General features: G+C 42.4%; 1 protein-coding gene across 1 annotated transcript; it reads left to right on the top strand.

Moving 5' to 3' along the window:
• Nucleotides 1–1630: 1630 nt before the first annotated feature.
• Nucleotides 1631–13121, top strand: LOC106495510 (transmembrane 4 L6 family member 1-like). Its single transcript, XM_013955981.2, has 5 exons — nt 1631–1801; nt 5800–5865; nt 11460–11605; nt 12401–12587; nt 13101–13121. The coding sequence occupies exons 1-5, from the start codon at nt 1631–1633 to the stop codon at nt 13119–13121; spliced, it is 591 nt and encodes a 196-aa protein (XP_013811435.1).
• Nucleotides 13122–18631: the final 5510 nt, after the last annotated feature.

The following is an 18631-nucleotide window of genomic DNA, read 5'->3' as shown; positions in this document are numbered from 1 at the left end:
TGCATGCATACACGGGAGCGTGTGTGCGGGTATAACACAGGTGTGTGTGTGGATCGCCTTCCTACTCTTACTTTTTACAACCTGTGCACTGGAGAGCAGTCATCTCTGCCACTGCTTGTCAGCCTTCTTTGAGGATAGAAACCTGCAGCTGGTATTTTGTATTTTTATGCAGTTGCAAGCCTTGAGCTGGAGTGAAGCTGTGATAAAACTGATAATGAAGAAGCTGTGATCAGTTTGTGCTACAAAGTCAATGCCAGGGTGAAAGTTCAAGAATCTCAGTACCAAGAGTCTGAAATTTCCAACCTGTCATGGAGAAATATTTGTGGATCCACTTTTGTATTGACCTGCCTTTTCTCTTCTGCTGTATATCACAGCATGGGTGCTCTATGAGCTGGGATTGCTCAATCTGGTGAAGGGGGATCTCATAGAGCCTGCACCAAACTTGAAGGGGAGTGACAAAGATGATGGAGCCAAATTCTCCTCTGTGCTGGCAGAGGATATAACAAGGAGAAACAGACACATTTAGAGCTTTGGAGGTTCAAGTTAGACATTAGGAAAGACTTCTCCACCAAGGGGTTAGAGCAGCCCTGCATCAGGTGACCCTGAGAAGTGAGAGTATCTACATCCTTGGGGGCTTTTAGGGCTCAGCTACACAAAACCATGGTTGAAGCAGTGATCTGGTGTTGGTGGTTGTCCTGTTTTCAGCAGGAGGTTGGACTGGAGACCTGCAGAGATCTCTTCCAACCAACATCTCTATGATTACTTGATTTCAAAAGAAAAACCTGACCACTGTGAAATATAAAGCTTCTATTTTTCACATTATGCCAGATCTCTGAAAATGAGGTGGAATGGCTCTGTGACTTGGTGTGTCCCAGCAATCACCCATCCTTAACAAATAGCTGCAAGATTAACCATGTTTCCACTCTCTGGGATACTTTAGCCTGGGTGATAAACAGTCCCACACAGTCTTATTTACCCTTATCTGCAGGATAGGCACAGCACAGAAAACAGCAATGAAAGCTGCTCCAATTCCTGCTGGCAGTGTAACCTCAACTGAAGCAGGGAAAATACAGCTCGTAAGGGAGCAGAAGAGGCACTCCAGTCTGCCCCACTCCCAGAGCAGGATTGCCTCTTTCTAGAGCATTCTCGGCAGATGGTTCCTGCTCTTAAAGACCTCCAGTGGTGGAGATTTCAAATCAGCTTCCCAAGACAGTCACTATAGACAACCTGGAGCATCCACCTCCCCGTCTGCCTAGGCCTTAGCCCTACCATGAAGCCTGCCAGCCTGTGTATCAGTTTGTGCAGCCGCAGCGATCTTCCCAATGGCAGAGACGCTGTCCGTTAACAATTAAAACAAAACTATCAACTCATTGCATACCAACACATTTACTCCTGATAATTTAAATTAAATCCAATTAAATAATCCAATCTTTAATAATTCCATTTTAAATAAAGACTCTATAGGAAATAGGCTCTGTAGAAGAATATTATCTATGTAAGTCTTAACTGTGACATTTCTTGCTTAAAAACTAGTTCTTCTTTCATTAAAGAAGAAAATTGCTGAAATCCCATGCCTCGTGTGCTGCAGTAACCCAAACCTTCTTATGTCTTTCCTCAGCTGTGAGCTACTATGTGCACAGGGAAGTGTTCAAAGTGCATTGGGATCACCCTGTTCCCACTTGCTACATGTGCTATAGTCTCCAATCTTCTCCTGTACTTCCCCAACGGACAAGTTCTGCAGCTAAGCGAGATAACTGACCTGGTCTGGTTTTTCCATGGCATTGTGGGAGCTGGGATACTGGTAAGAGAGAAGTGTTGCTCTTATTGCTTGTGTTCATTAACACAAAGGGCTAAGAAAACCTCTGTTAATTTAACAAAAAATCATAGCAATGTCTTTGCATAAGTTTCTGAACACCTTAACTGGGAAGGTGGTGTATAGGACTAAGAAAGTGCGTTTAAGACCATTCAAGTCCTTAGTCACAGGAGTACAATCTATTTCTGAAAATGAATATCAGGATTGCAAGTCAGAGAGAAGCAGTCAGGCTGGCTTTTCACTGTGGAGAAGAGTAAAGTGGGTGCTCATGTCTCAGTGAGTCAAAGCAGAGCTGAAGTCCTAAGCTCAGCCTGAGGCAGTGAATTTCCGCTATTGCCTGAACTCCCTCGCTACTCCTCTGACTGATTTTATTCTCACCTATTTCACAAAGAATACTAAGGGTAAAACTGAAACTTGTTTCAGCAGCTGTTCATTAAAGACAGCCAATGAATGTGGAGCTGCAAATGGCTTAAATCCCAAATGCCATCTGTGTTCTTCCACATTCACATCCCTTTGGATTTGGTTTGGGTTTTATTTGCTGTTCTGTGACCAAATCTCCATTCCACTGTCCAGGAAAGATTGTTTTTATGTGACTATCCATAATCAGAAAGGAACATGAATACTGATCTTCGTAGTTCGTTGGAAAGACCGCCCCCTTTACGCTCTTTCAATCATCCAAACCAAGTGCAGATAAAAAGCCAAACAAAAGTAACAGGGCCAGCTGCATATGATAAATTATGGCTGTAATACAGCCTAGACCCATGGTAAATTGGCACCAAGCTGGCTACCTGCATGTCAATTAACTGAATGCTTAAGAACAACTAATTGATATAAAAACAAATCTTACTCTCAGTCAGACTCTGATGCAGTTACCGCTTAAGTCTATAGAAAAACTAACAGCAGATGTGGTTCAGACTTGTATTTCCCAAAGCAGAAACATTGTATAATATCATTCAATAAATTGTTCACCACCAGCAGCTTGTCTGCTTCTTCTTTTAGCTAACACTTGGGCCTATTACTCATGCTGAGCTTGAACATAAGCATGAGTGTGTGGAGGAAGAAGTGGAACTACATGAGACACCTGTGGAAAAATCATATCACTGCAAGCCCAGGAGTCATTGGCTTTCCATGAAAGGAAAGACAGATGATGAGTGTGAGAGCGTCACGGGCTCATTCAGAACGTACCTTCTTTTAAGGTCTCCACTGAAGGGTTGCCTGTGGCCAGCACTGCGTACATCAAAAATGAGAACAGCAAGTGAGAGGGGAGGAAAAATTTGCATTGATCTTCAAAACACAGACAGCAGCACTAGGAGTAATTATTGATTACAATAATTACACAAACAATGCTGTTGAGTGTACATGTTTTCCGGAAAACAGCATGACAAATGCCCACAGGTGAAGAGTAGGGGGAAGAAAGCATCAGCTCCATTTTCCAGGGCGGAGGGAGCTGAAGCATGGAGAAATGAAGACTGGCAGAGAAATAACCCAAGGGTGAGGGATGCTCCACGACCCGCTGAGAAGTCCTGACCCCAGCCTGAGCCCAGGCCATATCCTGACTCCCCAGTGAGGACAGACTGGGCTGCAGCCCATTCCCCCGTGCACCCAGGTACCTCCCCAGGGAAACTCAGGGCTAGAGGAGAAAGTCACTGCAGCGGGTCACCTGACTTGGTAGTTTCCCTGCAAACAGGACACAGCCTCATGGAGCCAGGAGTGTGGGGGAAACTTCATATCAAACACCCTTGCTTTGCTCTATCAGCCAGAAAATCTGCCTCGAAGTGGGAGCTGAACCAGTAGACTGATACCTAAGTCAGCAGAGTGTGCTTATGCTGAGCAGCCAGCCCTGCTCTTTTCTCCTCCTCCACTGCTTTTCTAGTGGAATTTTATATAATTTGAAAACTTCTCAGTTTCCTTATTTCAGAAATTTATGGTGTAAGGAGAGGAAGGCTGGCTCTGTGTGTCATAGTAATGTCTTTCCTGATGGAAAATCTATGCACAGCACTGAGAAATGCCTGTATGAGCCACGTGGTCCTCATTTTACTGACAATAACCAAATCGAGCAAATTCTCATTCCAGTGCCAAAAAAACAGGCGTTTATAGTCAGGCACTGTGAAAAAAAGAAAGCTGCCAAACAAACCCTTCATCCTGAGCCAGGCTAATAAATAAAAGAGAAGTGCTCACAGCTTAGACAGGAAACCTGTAAGGAAGAAAGACGGCCCTGGAGGAAAGGAAGTGTTGATTTGACGGGCAGAAGCATTAGCTCTCCTTCTGAGTGCTAGGCAGCGACTCTGGGCTGAGGATGCCTTGTGGACCACCTATGAATATTTGAGAATTGACTTCTTTCCAGGAAGAAGAATGTCTTTTTAATCTCAGTGTACTAGATCTGCTGTCCTCAAACTGTGGTCCAGGGACCACTTAGGACTCTGGAGGCTGCTCCTAAGGGGTGCATGAAAGGTAACTAAGAAGAGTAAATCCATTGGAAAATGTTTAGGGGTCTGCAAATCCAAACAGGCTTCATAACACTGTCCTACACAATCTGGCATGGATAGTCATACTGTACACATACATTCCCTGTGCTTCATTCATCCTGGACATCCTGTTCATCCTGCCCTAAATGCCCATCTCTCCAAAATCTAGTCAGGCTGTTTTTACAAACTGGGTTAACAGTAGTATAGCAGAGCATTATAGCTGCCTTTTTCTTGTTGGTTTGGGGTTTTTTTCTTCTTTCCTTAACTGTACAGGAACCATTTCCTACTTTGTCAAATACTTTTTTTCTTGTGTTGCTCTGTGAGATGTCTACGCAAACAGGGGTGGACAGAAGCAAAGCAGCAGGAGTGTTCTGGCCTCACAGCTAGATCCAGAAAATCTTTCCTTCCCTATAGCTACCAAACTAAATGCAGTCTTTCCACTCCAGCATGCCTGTGTGGGGTGACATATATCCTGAGACACAGATGATAGCTGACTCCATTACAGCAGTCCAGCTCTACCTGCTAATTACCATGGTGAAAACTCATGTGAATTGAGAGTTTCCTTTTGAGTGAAGTCTGTTTTGTAGGTTTTCCAGAAGTTTATCGCAAAAGACCAAAATGAGATATGTTTCAGGAAGTTTAATTTCCGAATTCTAATCTGTAGCAGGATGCTTATAAACAATTCTCACCCCAGTAGTTCATTAAACTTCTTTAGAGTCTGTTGAAGTGAGAGTTGAGTGGGAAAGGTTTTCTTTGCCTCAAGGAAATTTACATGATTTAAAAAAAAATTTTTTTTTCCATTTTCCATTCTGCATGATGGTGAAGTCAAAACTTTAATTTTTTTTCATAGATATACAAAAATCCCATTCCAGAGTAGGCAATATCCCAATAATTAAAATACTCAACTGAGACACAGGAGCACGGGTAAGGCTCAAGCCTTCACTGTGCCTTATTCAAACGAGACATTTGAATGCCTTCTCCAAGCCCCAGTGTCCTGACTACTAGCCTACTTCCTATAGAGAGGGTGCTTCGAGCTGTCCCGGTTTGGCCAGGGAAAGAGACTGACCTTACACTGCAGCGTTTAGGGCACTCACATGGAAGGTGGAAGACTAAGATTCAAGTTCCAGACCAGAATAAAGACATGAAAGTTGGCCTCCTGCTTCCATAGCCCTAACAGCAAATCTATTAGCTACACTGAGTAGGAGGAAATCTTGTCTGAGCAGAAATACCATTTTGTCAAAATTGACATATATGTTTCTGGGAGGGGAAAAAAAAAAGACAACCCCCTGCCTAAAAGAAGCAGTATAGTTTCAACAATCAGAATTTTCCAGCCAGCTCCAGCTGTAATCCCACACTTTTCCCTGAGCTTGCTTCCTTCTGCAAGCACCAATGTCTAAGTTGGTATAACTCACAAAGAGGCAGGAGATGGTTTAGATTTGAGGCACATGATGCCCCAGCTCCTAGACTTTAAAAAACGTCCGAAAATACTGCATACAAATTTGGCTTGTGCTTTTCTCACAGGTTATGTTGCCGGCATTTATGATGCTGGGAGCAGGCGGAGCAGGATGTTGTGCTAACAGATGTGGGGTAAGTGGATATTTATGTGTTGAAACATCACTATACGGTTTGCCTAATAGCTCTTAAATGGCTGCTTAGCAGGTGGAAATGTACAATGACAAACCACCACACCACCATCAACAGCCAAGTCAGGAAAATGCAGAAGTGGAGCTTGATCTACAGCGTCCCTGGGCTGGGGCTAAGAAATCAGTTAGCAAGCAAGAATGTTACGATATTGCAGCCACTGATATAAGGGAAATTATACATAGCCAGGACAGTTGCTGGAGCCTTTAGTCACAGTCCTGAGGGTTGAAGGAGACAAAGCTGCTTTACTTTACCCCCCATAAAATAAAACACCGCTCCAGCTTCCTCCTGCCCAAGGAGATCCTAAAAGTCAAGGTGGCTGCCCATTTCTTCTGCTTTCATCTGGTCCTGTTTCCTCCATACCGTTCTGTGGCAATTTGCTTTTCCACAGATTCATTCTTCCTTACCTCCGAACGGGCAGATACATTGGCTGCCTCGTTGGCCACCACCATGGGGTGCTGAAATTGAGCTCCCTGAGTGCCAAAAGCCTGAGCTGCTCCAGCAGGGGCAGAGGAACAAGCACTGTTTCGCTGAGGCGGGTCCCAGGCTCAGGTGCTGTGTGGACTGAATCTGCAGAAGGCTTTGACCCATAGCACACATTTGCCCAAGGGTTATGCACATAAGAGGTGCAAATGCAATTTGGGCTCTCTGTCATGCAAACAAAGGCCAGAGAGAATTTTCCCCTTGATAATTAAGAATATTATAAAGCAACATGCTATACAGGCATCTCAATTAATTTTCAAGCCCTGGGCACAGACTACTATGTGGCCATCTCATTAACAAGGATAAACTGAATTAGAAATGTTTTTCTAATCTGCAACCTTTGCAGAAGCAGCCTGTAGCTAGATTCCATACAGTAAAGCATTTCTCTTCTGTACTTTTAAATTAATATTTAGTTTGATCTGTGAGATCTTTGCCTCTTCAAGTTGTTTTACTTTTGTTAATTCATTATTAATAATACCAAATTGCATTCTTCATTAGGATGCCAACAGGTACATCACAAGGGACATACCATGACACTGATTTTTACCAAATGTGACGTGCACAATGGGGAGGATTTGCTAAAGATGGTCAAGTAGGTCAGGTGCAGAGCTGGGATGTGAGCCTCACCCCCCCAAATCCAAAGCCTTAGCCAGCTTCTCCTGATTTTGAGTAGTATAGAAAACTGTGATCAAAAATGGCAGTACTGCATAGTACCGTGGGTGCTCACGTGCTCTGCAGAACAGGCTAAGTCGCAAGGGGAAATTCAGCTGAACAGGGCTTGGTTGTAATGCAATGTCTAGGGTCTCCCTCCTCAGTCCTCCATCTCAATGCTAAATATTACACTGGTCCTCCCAGTTTAAATCTGAGCCAAGAGTCAAACTACCCCAGACAGGTTGGGCTGGTTGCCATATCTGATGTTCTCCATCTGCTGACTCAGCCAATAGCACACCGCTGGTTGGCAGCCCACATCTGTAAATTGCCTGCCATCTGCTACTCTGCTTTCCGTCCTCCATCCTTTAGCTGTTCAAGGTTTTTTTAACTATGATGCTTGGCTGCCAGATATCCCGTCAGCACCTTCCCAGCACTGACACGTTATATATGAGCTGTTCCTCCTCTTCAGTATTTGTTATGATAGAAGAATATAACAACCACTATTGAGAAAATTGTTAGATTATGTGCTACAATATCTGTATAAAGAAAGCCAGTGCTAAGTGATGAAGCTACTCACACCAAACTAGAGGAAAAGTTTGGTGATGACAATTAATCTTTGAAACTGTTGTCTTCTAAGACCATGGGAATTGCCTACCTCTTTAGGGTAGAAAGGGGTGCAGTCATCCTATGGCTTAAACAGAATGTGGTTCAATGTAGAGGTGAGATGGAGGCATGAACAAAGAGTGAGCAACTATGGACAGTGTTAAAAAACAACAGTCCCACATGCACAGCTCCTGGGAAAGAGTGACTTCCAAGCATGGAAAAAGAGGTGAGTTTTGCGGGGAGATCTGAAGGCGGATGTGTTTCTTCAGAGGAAGAAGCCTCAGGGAAACTTCACTTTGAGGACAGTGGGAGGAACAGAGCAAAGACCCACAGCAGGGTTGCTCAGCCTTCCTGACCATATGAGCTGTAAGCCCAAGCCTGAGTATGGTGTGAGCCACCAGACACTGGAGAGCAGGAGCTCTGGGACTGGTTCGAACATGCACAATGGCAACAGTTTCCCAGGGGTGTCAGATCTCCTTGCAAGGTGGGTCTAGGATGGACCTGAAGCCAGGTCCAGGCTCTTGGTGGCTTCTCTGTCAGCCCCACCCCTGCACAACCCTCCTGGCAGGGAAATAGCCCACACTGGAACTACTCAGGAGCTAGCATGGTCCAAAAACTAGTCTGGCCACCTTTCTGCTTTGGGAACCTTGGATGTAAAAAACTAGATTTACAGAAAACACTGCATTGGTTTTCATGGCTGGTTTGGAAACAAGACTAAAGAACTAATATTAATCAGAATTATTATTCAATCAGAACACAACCATGTTCCTCAGGGTAGGGACCATCCTGCTATATTTTGTGCAATTCCTGGTTTAATAGATCCAGACTTCATCACAGCCTTTACATGCTGCCAAAGCATCAACGACAAAGGTAATAACAATTACTGTATTTCTCATCCCTTTATTCATCTTATTGAGTTCTCCAGTTCACAATTACTTTTTCTTGCATTCTAATTATATGCTGCATTGAGTAACTTTTTCCATTAATCTATTTTAAATTGTTGCCTGTAAACATCCCTAGATGCCTTCTTGTTCTTGCATTATGGAGTAATGATTTTGGAAAGTAATAGATTTAGAGCTTCAGTGTCCTGCAGCTTAGGATGTACACATCTAAAAGCATCCACTGCATAGGCACAATGAGGAAAAAAGCCCCCCTAAATATATAGCTTATGTCATTACATCAGCAAACATATTCTAATACTTCCTTCTTCGCCTTCCTTAAGAGTTACTAGCAGAACAAGAATAGACTTAGCAGCTTTCCAGACAAACAAACCTAGGTAAGCAAAGATATCTGGATAACCAGAGAGGCTATTAATTCATCAAAAAACACCTCCAAAGGATGAAACACAGAAGAAAAAAATCTTGATGAAACAAGAACCAGGGCAACAAAGTCTAGTACAGAGCAATACAAGCTGGGACAAGAGGAACTTGGTAACTTCACCAAAGCAGCTGGTTCAAATGCTCCAAGAATGAATACTGAAAGTCCTTATCGAATCAACAAAGGCAAACCAATTGTGTAAAGGATAAATCAGGGAAGACTTAAAAGAAAATCGCCAAAAAGAATGATCAGCAAAAACTTTGCAAGCAGTACAGAACAAGCCAACATCATGGGAAACAGTGATTACAGCAAACTCAAGCATCCCAGCTTAGACTTCATTTGCAACTGAAGACACAAGTGAAGCAATAAAAAAAAATTAAAAAAAATTAAGGGACAAATGAAGATGATGCTACTATGGAAAATGCTGAAATGCTGAGGTGATGAGATAATAAAATTGTTAGATTTCCATAGAATATGAGACAAGCCTCCAGAAAAGTTTGCAGAAAGTGGAAATAATGGGGAAATGCCATTTTGTGTCTAGAAAATGCCTAGGAGAGGCAATCTAACAGTTACAACCTGAGACTCACATTTCAGTGAGAAATTTGACAATATAATCATATGCATGGTAAAGGAAATATGTGAGATGAAGCTAATTGTACAGCCAATAGATTTCAAATCAAAAAAAGTGTTAAAGAATAATTGCCAAAGATAGCACTGACTAGTACTAACCACTATCATAAAACCTAGGAGTAGCAAGAGACCATTTGACTTTTTCTATCATAATTGACTTTGGGACACCCTGTGCTAAAAGAAATCATCAGCATAATTAAGATCCTTATATCAAGCTGAGGTAAATGAGAAAACAGATGGGGAGAAATAGTTCAGCATAGAGAGGAGTTTCAGAGTATCAGTCACTCACTGTTACTGCAAGGCATCACTGGTGATCTTATTTTGAGAGAGAGTGCATCAGTTACAACCCAAGCACTATGGACCAGGACAATGTATTAAATTATCTACATTTTGCTGACAGTGAAGCTCTGTTAAGAGGCAACTCAGCCAATATGCAGATGAAGACTGAAAGAGTGTCTAGCTTTTCAAAAAAGACAGAATTATTAATCATTTATGATTAAATAAATCTCATCAGAAATTCCAGCAGCTTCTAACTCAAGTATTGCTTTAAAGGTGAAAGAATGCACAAAATGAGTCAATTCACACACCGGTAACACGCAAGGATGTACAAAAGGCAGTAATGTCATCAGCTGGCAAGTTGGAAACTGCATTCACCAGCTTAAACAAGTTTGGGTATTGAACAGCTTTCAAGACTAGGTCTCAAATCACCAGCATGGATGCTGGATATTTCCATTTGTCACTGTAACAGAGAGCTCTGTGGAGTTGCTGATAGTAGTGTAGGATTGCTACCTTCTTTCTGGACTGTTAGATTTCACTGGTATTTGCTGGCAACAGAAAAATGTGAGGTCTGAGGTATTTGGTTTCAAACCCAAGTCCTGGATGGGAACGTTTCTCATGTGCTTCCTCAAATGTGTCTCTGCCCCAGCTCACAGTGCCCTGACTCCTAGGCAGTCTTGCTGCCTCTCCTCTAGCCCAGGTCTTCCACCGGCTCTGCCAGTCTCCTCCACAAATTACTTTTCTCTTCTCCTTCTTGGCAGAGTTGTGCACAACCACAAGGAGGGACAAGACTAGTGGGTAACCTTTCCCAGGTATAACCTCCGTAGCACCAGGCTGAAAAGCTTGTTTCTAAATGCAAACAGCAACAAAATACCATTTTCCATTAAAAGAAAACTACACCAAAAGAGAGCAATACTAAAGTTTCTGGGGGAGTGGCCCATGTGAGACATGTGGGCACATCACATGCAATTCAAAGTCACTATTTGTTTTTTGCTACATTCAGCACAATTAGATTTCTCAGCGTGGATAGTCATAATATCATTTCATGCTGTTGAAAAGTAAAGGAAAGCAGCAATTAAAAGGCTGTTTTACATTCTTCATCAATTGTCAAAAAACAACTAATGCATTTTCTATTACTTTCACATCTGGTTCGGTAATTGATTGCCTCTTGGTCTCTGTTTGTGGAAAAGTGCCACTGGCTGAAGAGCTGGAAATGCCAAGGCACCCAAGGTATAGACCACATCAAGCCAAGGTGTGTTGGCTTCATAGTGGCATTTTGAAAGAAGATTCATGAGTTTTTTTTGTAATTAATGAGTTAAATATGAAACTGAGTAAGCCCTGTGCTTACCCACTTTTAACAGAAGAACAGATACAGGTTGAAATCTTTCAACTGCCAGGACAGCTGCACTAGTCAGAAGTCAACTACTTATTATTCCCACAAATATCATACTGCTATTAGTAGTTTCTGCATGTAGCAGGAAACAGATAAAGATGGTTTCCTTCCCATTCAGCGTAAGCTTTCCATCGTACTCAGTGCATCTGTGAATATGATGTTGAAGGTTAATTTTCATCCCTTTCAGATGCTGCTGTCAGTGATTCTGTCTGTGCTGGGATTTGCAGGAGGAGTGTACTGTGCAGTCATCTCCTCACTGGGGCTGATTGGTGGACCTCTGTGCAACACGGGTGATGGAGAGTACATTTACCCTTTCAGGAATGACACTCTGGAGTGAGTATGATTTACAGACTCTTCCAACTTCACGTTGCCAAACCTCCCTACACACATTTTTCTTAGCCAATTTGGGTTTTTCCAAAGTGAACTGATGCTCCACCCTGGTTGAGCTTGAATTCACATTTCTCTGAGCCAGCATGTTCCAGCTGGTCATCTCTTTGACCAGTGGCTCATATTTTGGCAAACTGCCTGCTTGCTCTGTTGTGCTTGTTGTGCTGCACCACGCTTTCAAAAGACTGCTGAGTTGTGAGCTGTCACTCCCATCAAAGTCAAAGGAATTATTTGATAACTATGTCACAGTAGTCTGTAAAACCATATTGAACTGAATCTACCCTATACACTTCTGGAGAGCAAAGCAAAAGTCTCTGAATTTTTAAAGTTAGCCTTGGGAAGCACTCTTTTCATGCCAAAGCTGGGGACCGTGGATGGTCTGAGCTGAGATACAACAGCAGAAATGGAGAATATGGAGACCCATTTTAAAGCCATTAGGGACCTTTCCCTTTAGTAAGTAACATTGTCGTAAAACATAAGGGAAGTTCTTGTTTATGCAGCAAAGAACAGGTCTAGCTGTCCTCCCCAGCCATCAGCTGCACTGTTGCAAAGTGGATTCTTAAAGAGAATCACCAGCTTTTACCAGTTATAGTAGAACTTGAGACTCACTTTACATTGTGCAAATGAGCTCAGAAAATGTAATGCCAGAAAATGCGAAGCCTCTTTATAATGGTATACAAGTCAAAGCCTTTTCATATTTTTGTTTTCTAATATATTGTCAATTATTTTTCTGTATCACAGAGACAATTATTTGCTTAATCAGACAACATGGAGCACTTGCAAAGAACCTGAAAACATCATCCTTTGGAATATTGTCCTTTTCTCTATTCTCCTGGCGATCGGTGTGATTGAAGCTGTCCTTTGTTTTACTCAAGTCATCAATGGACTTATTGGCTTCATATGTGGCACATGTATGAGAAAACGAAAGGTTGGTATGCAGTAAAAGGTATCAGAGTGCTTACATTCTTACCACTTTTCTTTTTCAACTCTTTGGGAATGGTATATGGTTGGACAGATCTACACAACCCCTGAATGAACTCCTCTGGGGAGCTGAGGCAGTACAGATGCATTTGTGCACAGCCCTCTCTCCATGACATTGTGGTCAGTGGTAGCTCGGTCCTCAGATGTTTCAAAACAGCAGTGTGGCATGCTGTACTGACACACTCAGTTACAAGGTGGTGTTCCTATTCAAGAAGCCTTTTTGATAACATGTAATGATCCCCCAGCATTTGTAAATGAGAGACGTGAATTTGAGGGATTTTTTTAACGGCTAACAGTAGTAGAAAATTTCATTTTACAAAATGGCAGAAAACCTTTTTACAGTTTGATTTATCACCACTGCTTTCTTTTCACTGTTTATTTTGATTGAACAAGATGCCTGCAGTGAGTCTGATATCCATCTGGACTATTAATTAATCATCTTTCATTCATTGCCTTTCAGACGAATATTTCTGGAATGTGACTGACTTACAAGAAAAGCCCCAAGCTGCAGATTTGCATACCATGAGGATCATGTATTGTGCTGTATTTATGGGGGGGAGGACAAAGAAAACCCAAAATGTTCAGGATTTTCAAGGGGGTGAAATAGATTCTTTTATAAAGAGATCAGGGTGGAAAAGGGTTAGATTATTTAGGGTGTGAGATTCCAAATTTTCTTCTGCCTAAATATTCTTGCTAAATCCCAGGTACAGACCGAAACACTAATCTGTGCAGCCCCAAGCACCCTGCTTGGGCGTAAAACACAATGATTCTCAGACAGACGTTCACTGCTTGCCCTGTGGTGCCTATGGAAACTGAACCATTGTTAATACGTGCATTTATCAGCTGCACTAAACCAGCGCTCTCAGGCTGGATTTAAATAGCTTCTGCTCCCCCCAAAATCTAGGCTTGATCTCGCCTGCCTGTTCCCATTGACTTGCTAGCTGGGCACTCCCAGACTTAAATTAGGATCTGCAAAGAATATACTGAGCGGCATTTGCGACACTGCAGGGGCAAGTGAAGGAAAGAGTTTTCCACCTCCCTTAGTCACCCTGGAGCCAAATCCCCTTGTGCTTGTTCTGTAGCTTGCTGTTATATTTGACAGAGTCCAATGCATGTCAAAATCAATTTTCCAGGAGCATCTGCTGGATGTGGTAGCTGTGGAGGTGCATTTGGATCAACAAGGAAAGCAGGCTTTTGAGCAAGAGTTTAACAGTGCCAAGTTTAACAAAAAGGAGAACCTTACTACAATTTTGCCCTCATGAGACTGCAGAGAAGTCTCACTCATTTCTGTGAAGATCTATATGGCTGTCCTAGAACAGATCATATGGATAAGCAGTTAACCAGTAAAGATAAACATTAAATCAGTAAAGGTAATAATTATGTGCAGTTTCATAACACATAAGAGATATAATCTGAAAGAAAATAAATTGCATCAATCTTAATGTTACAGCAAACAGTAATCCCACAAAGAACTGCATAATTTGCCATCATCGCTAAAGATCAAGCCCTTGATGCTAAAATCCATGACTGGCAAATTTCAAAAATTCCATTTTTTCAGTGGCTTCTTCAAAGACTAATTCTTAAACATGCCACTGACTTCTCTGAGTCAGCCAAGCTGTGAGATCACTTTTATCCATCCTAAATGCAGGTATGCAGTTATGAAAATCTGAATTTATATGAAGTACTTAGAGTCTGTTTTTCAAAAAGAGGCATTTATATTTTCTCAGTCAAAAGTTGTTCATATTTCTAGATTGCAGCATAGGAGCAAGTTATTTGAACATATTCAGAATTTACAGATGGACGTAGCTGTTTGTGCTACCCTCTCATGTGGCAAAGTCCTTTATACAAACTGACGCAGGAAATGCCAGTTGTGCAAAGATGAGCTGCACATGTATACTGCCTTGGTGTGTTGTTTCACCACTAGAAACAGAAAGTTTGACCCCTAAAACTTAAAAGTACATTCTGTAAAGAAAGCATAAGAGAATAAACATTCTGGCTGAAGTCTGAAAGCATAACTAGGTGCATCCAAACCCACTAGATGGCTTAGAAAGCTAAAGCTTGTTTTAAGATGTGAAGCCTGAACAAAGAGGAAATCAAAAGAAAGCCAACTAATTCAACCAGGAAAAGAGTCAGGGAGGTAGCTAGAAGTAATGATACTCAGCATGTAGTCAGTCCACTGTCAGAAGAGGAGCTCTATAAGCTCTTCCCTCAATATCAGCCCTCGCATCTCTGTGACGAAGCCAGTTTGCAGTGCCAGCACTGGGAGAGGGGCAGATACCCACTGACATGTTCCACCTCAAGCAAGGAAAACTATACGTATTGCTGCCATCTGCATGCTCCAAGTTGTCCTGCCCTAGGGACTTTTAGTGTCATGTCTATGTACTAATGGGAAACACTGTCTGTCTTGACCACTGTGCAATCATTGGCTTTACTGATATGTGTAAATATTAAATATTGCTATTCTGAAGTTATTTTTGATTTATGTGGCCTGCCTTCGATCTAGCTCCAGTAAGAACAGCAACATAGACTAACACAGAAAGTAGAGTGAAATCATCTTACCTAACTTGAACCATCAAAAGGGGACTTTTGGGGGAGTAGGCATCAAGTCCTATAGGCCATGGAGAAAAACAGTCTTCTGTCAGCCCATTCTGAAATCGATGTTTAAGGAGGATGGGAGGAATTGTATCTCTGGGCATGGTCCAGTTGTCCACACTAGACAAGACTATCTAGTGCCATTTGGAATGCACTGAAGTATCCTGCTTGGCCTTTAGGTGCCAGCTCCTTGTGCGGAGCAAAGAAGAGATCCATACAAACTGAGGCTTTTCTGGTTGGACAGAGCTTCAAAACAAAAAGGCAACACAATAATAGCAGTAACTTCACTTTCAACAGAGAGTGGGCTTGACCAGTGGCAAGATGTCATATTTCAGATTTGAGATTACTACAGATTTTAATTGTTTTCTTCAAATTGGAAAGAATTCTCTGAATGAAATCTCCCAATGAAGAAAAAGAGGCATTTTTGCCTCAGAAATGTTTTACACATGAACAATTTGGTAAAACTAAGGAACCTTATTCCATGTCACCATGTTTTTTTGCCCTAAAAAATAATGGCCAAAATCTCAGACATTGCTAATAACCAAATATTTGTTTAGTTTTTATATTTATTACTCACTGGGGACTCTCACCCTCATACAAGGATTAAAACACATTACTTTCTAACCAAATTATTCTTCTCCCTTCTGCCATTTGAAACACATGCTCAGCCACATTTAGAAACTGTAAATGTTTAGGAATCAGTGGTCTGGTGTTTTTATCTGCCAGGGTCAAGGACATGATTAAAATACTTGCGTTAGAAACTACGGCCTAGTTCACACCATCTTGTTTCAGCAGAAATTGTCAAATCATTTTGACGGAAAGAACTCGGATGCCTTAGGCCCTGGTGCTCTGTTTTTCTTGGCACCTGGAGCAAAACAAAGCAGTGGAGAGGCTGATCCCTGCAGACCTCCCCATGCCGCAACCCACCACGCTCTGGTTTACTGTCCCTTCCCCAGCCTTGCTTCGTTCCTCCCGGGGGGGTTCCTCACAGGCAACCGCTTTTTTTGCAAACAAATTAAAAAAAAAAAAAATCTCAAGGGAAATTAAAACACAAGACTTTTCCAGCTCTTCTGAACACTTTATTTCTTTTCCTGTAGAGCATCACTGGGCTTTCTCCTTTCCGGGAGAGTCTCTGGGGCAGCCTCCCTCCTGAAATGCCTCTTCCCTGAGGGACCTCTCTCACCCTTTCCAGATCTCCTTTCCTCCTGGGCCCATGGGCTGCAGAGGGCCATCTGAAAGCTGAGCATCAACAGCATCGCATGTTGAACACACAACGGCAGGGCGAGATCTCTTTCACAATATCTTGTATGTCTCTCTTTCTTCCAGTTGGTTAGCTTCAAACTCTGAGTTTTGCACTCAACCCTCAGTTGAGTATCCAGCATGTGGATACCTAAGGCCATCGGAGATACCCCAGAATATCCTAGCTGCTGGTCCAGCAGGACATGTGTCTCCCATAGGTGCTCTGTAATATCTGCCTGCCTATTTGGACATCTCAGCTGTTTTAGGGCATCTCAGATGGCACAAGACGCCTCCAAATGAGCAGCTGAATCAAGCCGTGAAGTATCTTCTGGCTATATTGGCAGTCTTAAAAGAAAGATTCAGAGAGCTGCCCTCTCTGTCCTGCCTCCCAGGGTGACCTAAGGTAGGTGAGTGAATCACATCCTAAAATTGCATATTTCTCCCCATCAGCTATGCAGGGAGCTTGCACTGACAAGCTAAGCAGCCATCACCCTAAGCTGCAGACATCTCGCATGAGCTGGTATATGAATCTCACCTCTGATACCTTTCCATTGATGAGATTTCATTTTTTTTTGTAAAATAGCTACATTAGCTGAGAGTCACCTAGTGGCAAAAGAGCATAGTAACAGATTCAGTGAGGAAATCATTCTTAATATAAACTCGTGCTTATAAGGTCCTTCTTTCAAGCACTATATCTCTGCAAAAACCAGACAGATTCATGTGAATTACCTTATACATATTTCTTCTCTGTCTCCTTCATCCCACTGTGTAAAGTTTTCACTCACATTTTATTCTATCAGAGGTCTGCCCTACACCCTGATCTTTAAATGAAGTCTCCCTGGAGATTTTTAAGCCAGCCACTCTTTATTGCTTTTTTTTTCAAGAGACGATAGAAAGTACAGTTGATGCAGACTTTCACTGCAGATGTCAAAAAACAAATTCAAATCTTGCTTTGGATTTGTTGAAGTCGACATTGGTTCATTCCCGTGGGAAGGACCAGGTGGATGCGGTGCTGGGTGTCTCCTCCTGTGCCTGGCTGCCGAACGGCGTGCGACCTGGCTGCAACGGGCTGGACCTGCAACCTGTTTTTGCTCCTGCCTGGAAACATGCAGTGAAACTGCAGTACATAGAAAAATGCTTAGTCAATCTGCCTGTGCGTAAATAGTGCTTTAAGGTTTTGAGACGCCCTGTTTTGAGTAGGGAAGGCAGCCTAGAGAAACCAATGTCTCCATTGCCACCAGCAGTTCCAGTTTCTGTGACTTTGTAGCAGCTAAAGTTAGGTGAAAGTGCGTATTTCTAAGTGCCACCCAGAAAATGTGCCTTTAAAATGCACCATGTATCTTTCCTGGTATTTTGTACATGAATAATTAAGTGAAAGTTAAAAACCCTTATCAGTCAAAATAGTATTTGTTTCTAAATATAAAGTAAGATTTTTCCTAAAGGAAGGAGTAAATATCTGGCTATCAGGCTTTTTCATATCTTTTCATTTTCAGCTTTTCTTAAACACTCTTCATACAGTCTTAGTGCCAGATCACTGCAGAACTTACCAAAAATCTTATTTTCCCTTCCAATTCTCTATGCAGTTTCTCATGAACATAGGATTTAAAATCAGATCTGTTTTGGCAGGGATTCGAGGGAAACCCTTCTCACCTGTTTATCTGCACTTTGAACCGGTCCCCCTCTCTGAAGCAGCGTGCACCAGTGGAGCTGGTGCTCTGATTCCCCAATGCTGCTGCCGCTACCAGCTCTGCCCCGCTGCCCCCAGCCCACGACCCGGCTCTTTGCAGGATGCTGTACGGAAGGGTGACCGGCTCGGCCGGAGAGGTGCAATCCAAAGCACTGTGTTCCCTCACTTTCCCCCCTTCTTCCACACAGTCACTATCAACGTGCATGAATTTTCAGCATTAATTGCCGAACTGAAGGTCAGCTTAATTTATGCCATATTCATTTCAAAGAACAGCTATTTCTGGATGTCTACATGAGACGGCACAATGCTGAAAACCTTAGAAAAGATGTCAGTGCCTGCTCAGTACACATCAGTGAAGAAAGAATGGTTGATTTCCATATTGAAAGGCTCTATCTACTCCACAGATAAATACAGGTATCTAGGAAAGCCAGGCCAGCATCATAAAAAGGGCTTTTTAAACATAGAATCAGTTA

This window comes from Apteryx mantelli, chromosome 1, assembly GCF_036417845.1.
Source record: "Apteryx mantelli isolate bAptMan1 chromosome 1, bAptMan1.hap1, whole genome shotgun sequence".
Taxonomy (NCBI): Eukaryota; Metazoa; Chordata; class Aves; order Apterygiformes; family Apterygidae; genus Apteryx; species Apteryx mantelli.
Note: the sequence above shows the minus strand (reverse complement) of the source record. Positions and strands in the feature narration are given on the sequence as shown.

Bases quoted from the DNA above. Each gene is read 5' to 3' on its own strand.
- LOC106495510 (XM_013955981.2), top strand. From the start codon at position 1,631: ATGTGCACAGGGAAGTGTTCAAAGTGCATTGGGATCACCCTGTTCCCA. The intron at 5,866-11,459 runs GTAAGTGGATAT...CATCCCTTTCAG, and splicing joins GTTGTGCTAACAGATGTGGG to ATGCTGCTGTCAGTGATTCT. The intron at 11,606-12,400 runs GTGAGTATGATT...TCTGTATCACAG, and splicing joins TTCAGGAATGACACTCTGGA to AGACAATTATTTGCTTAATC.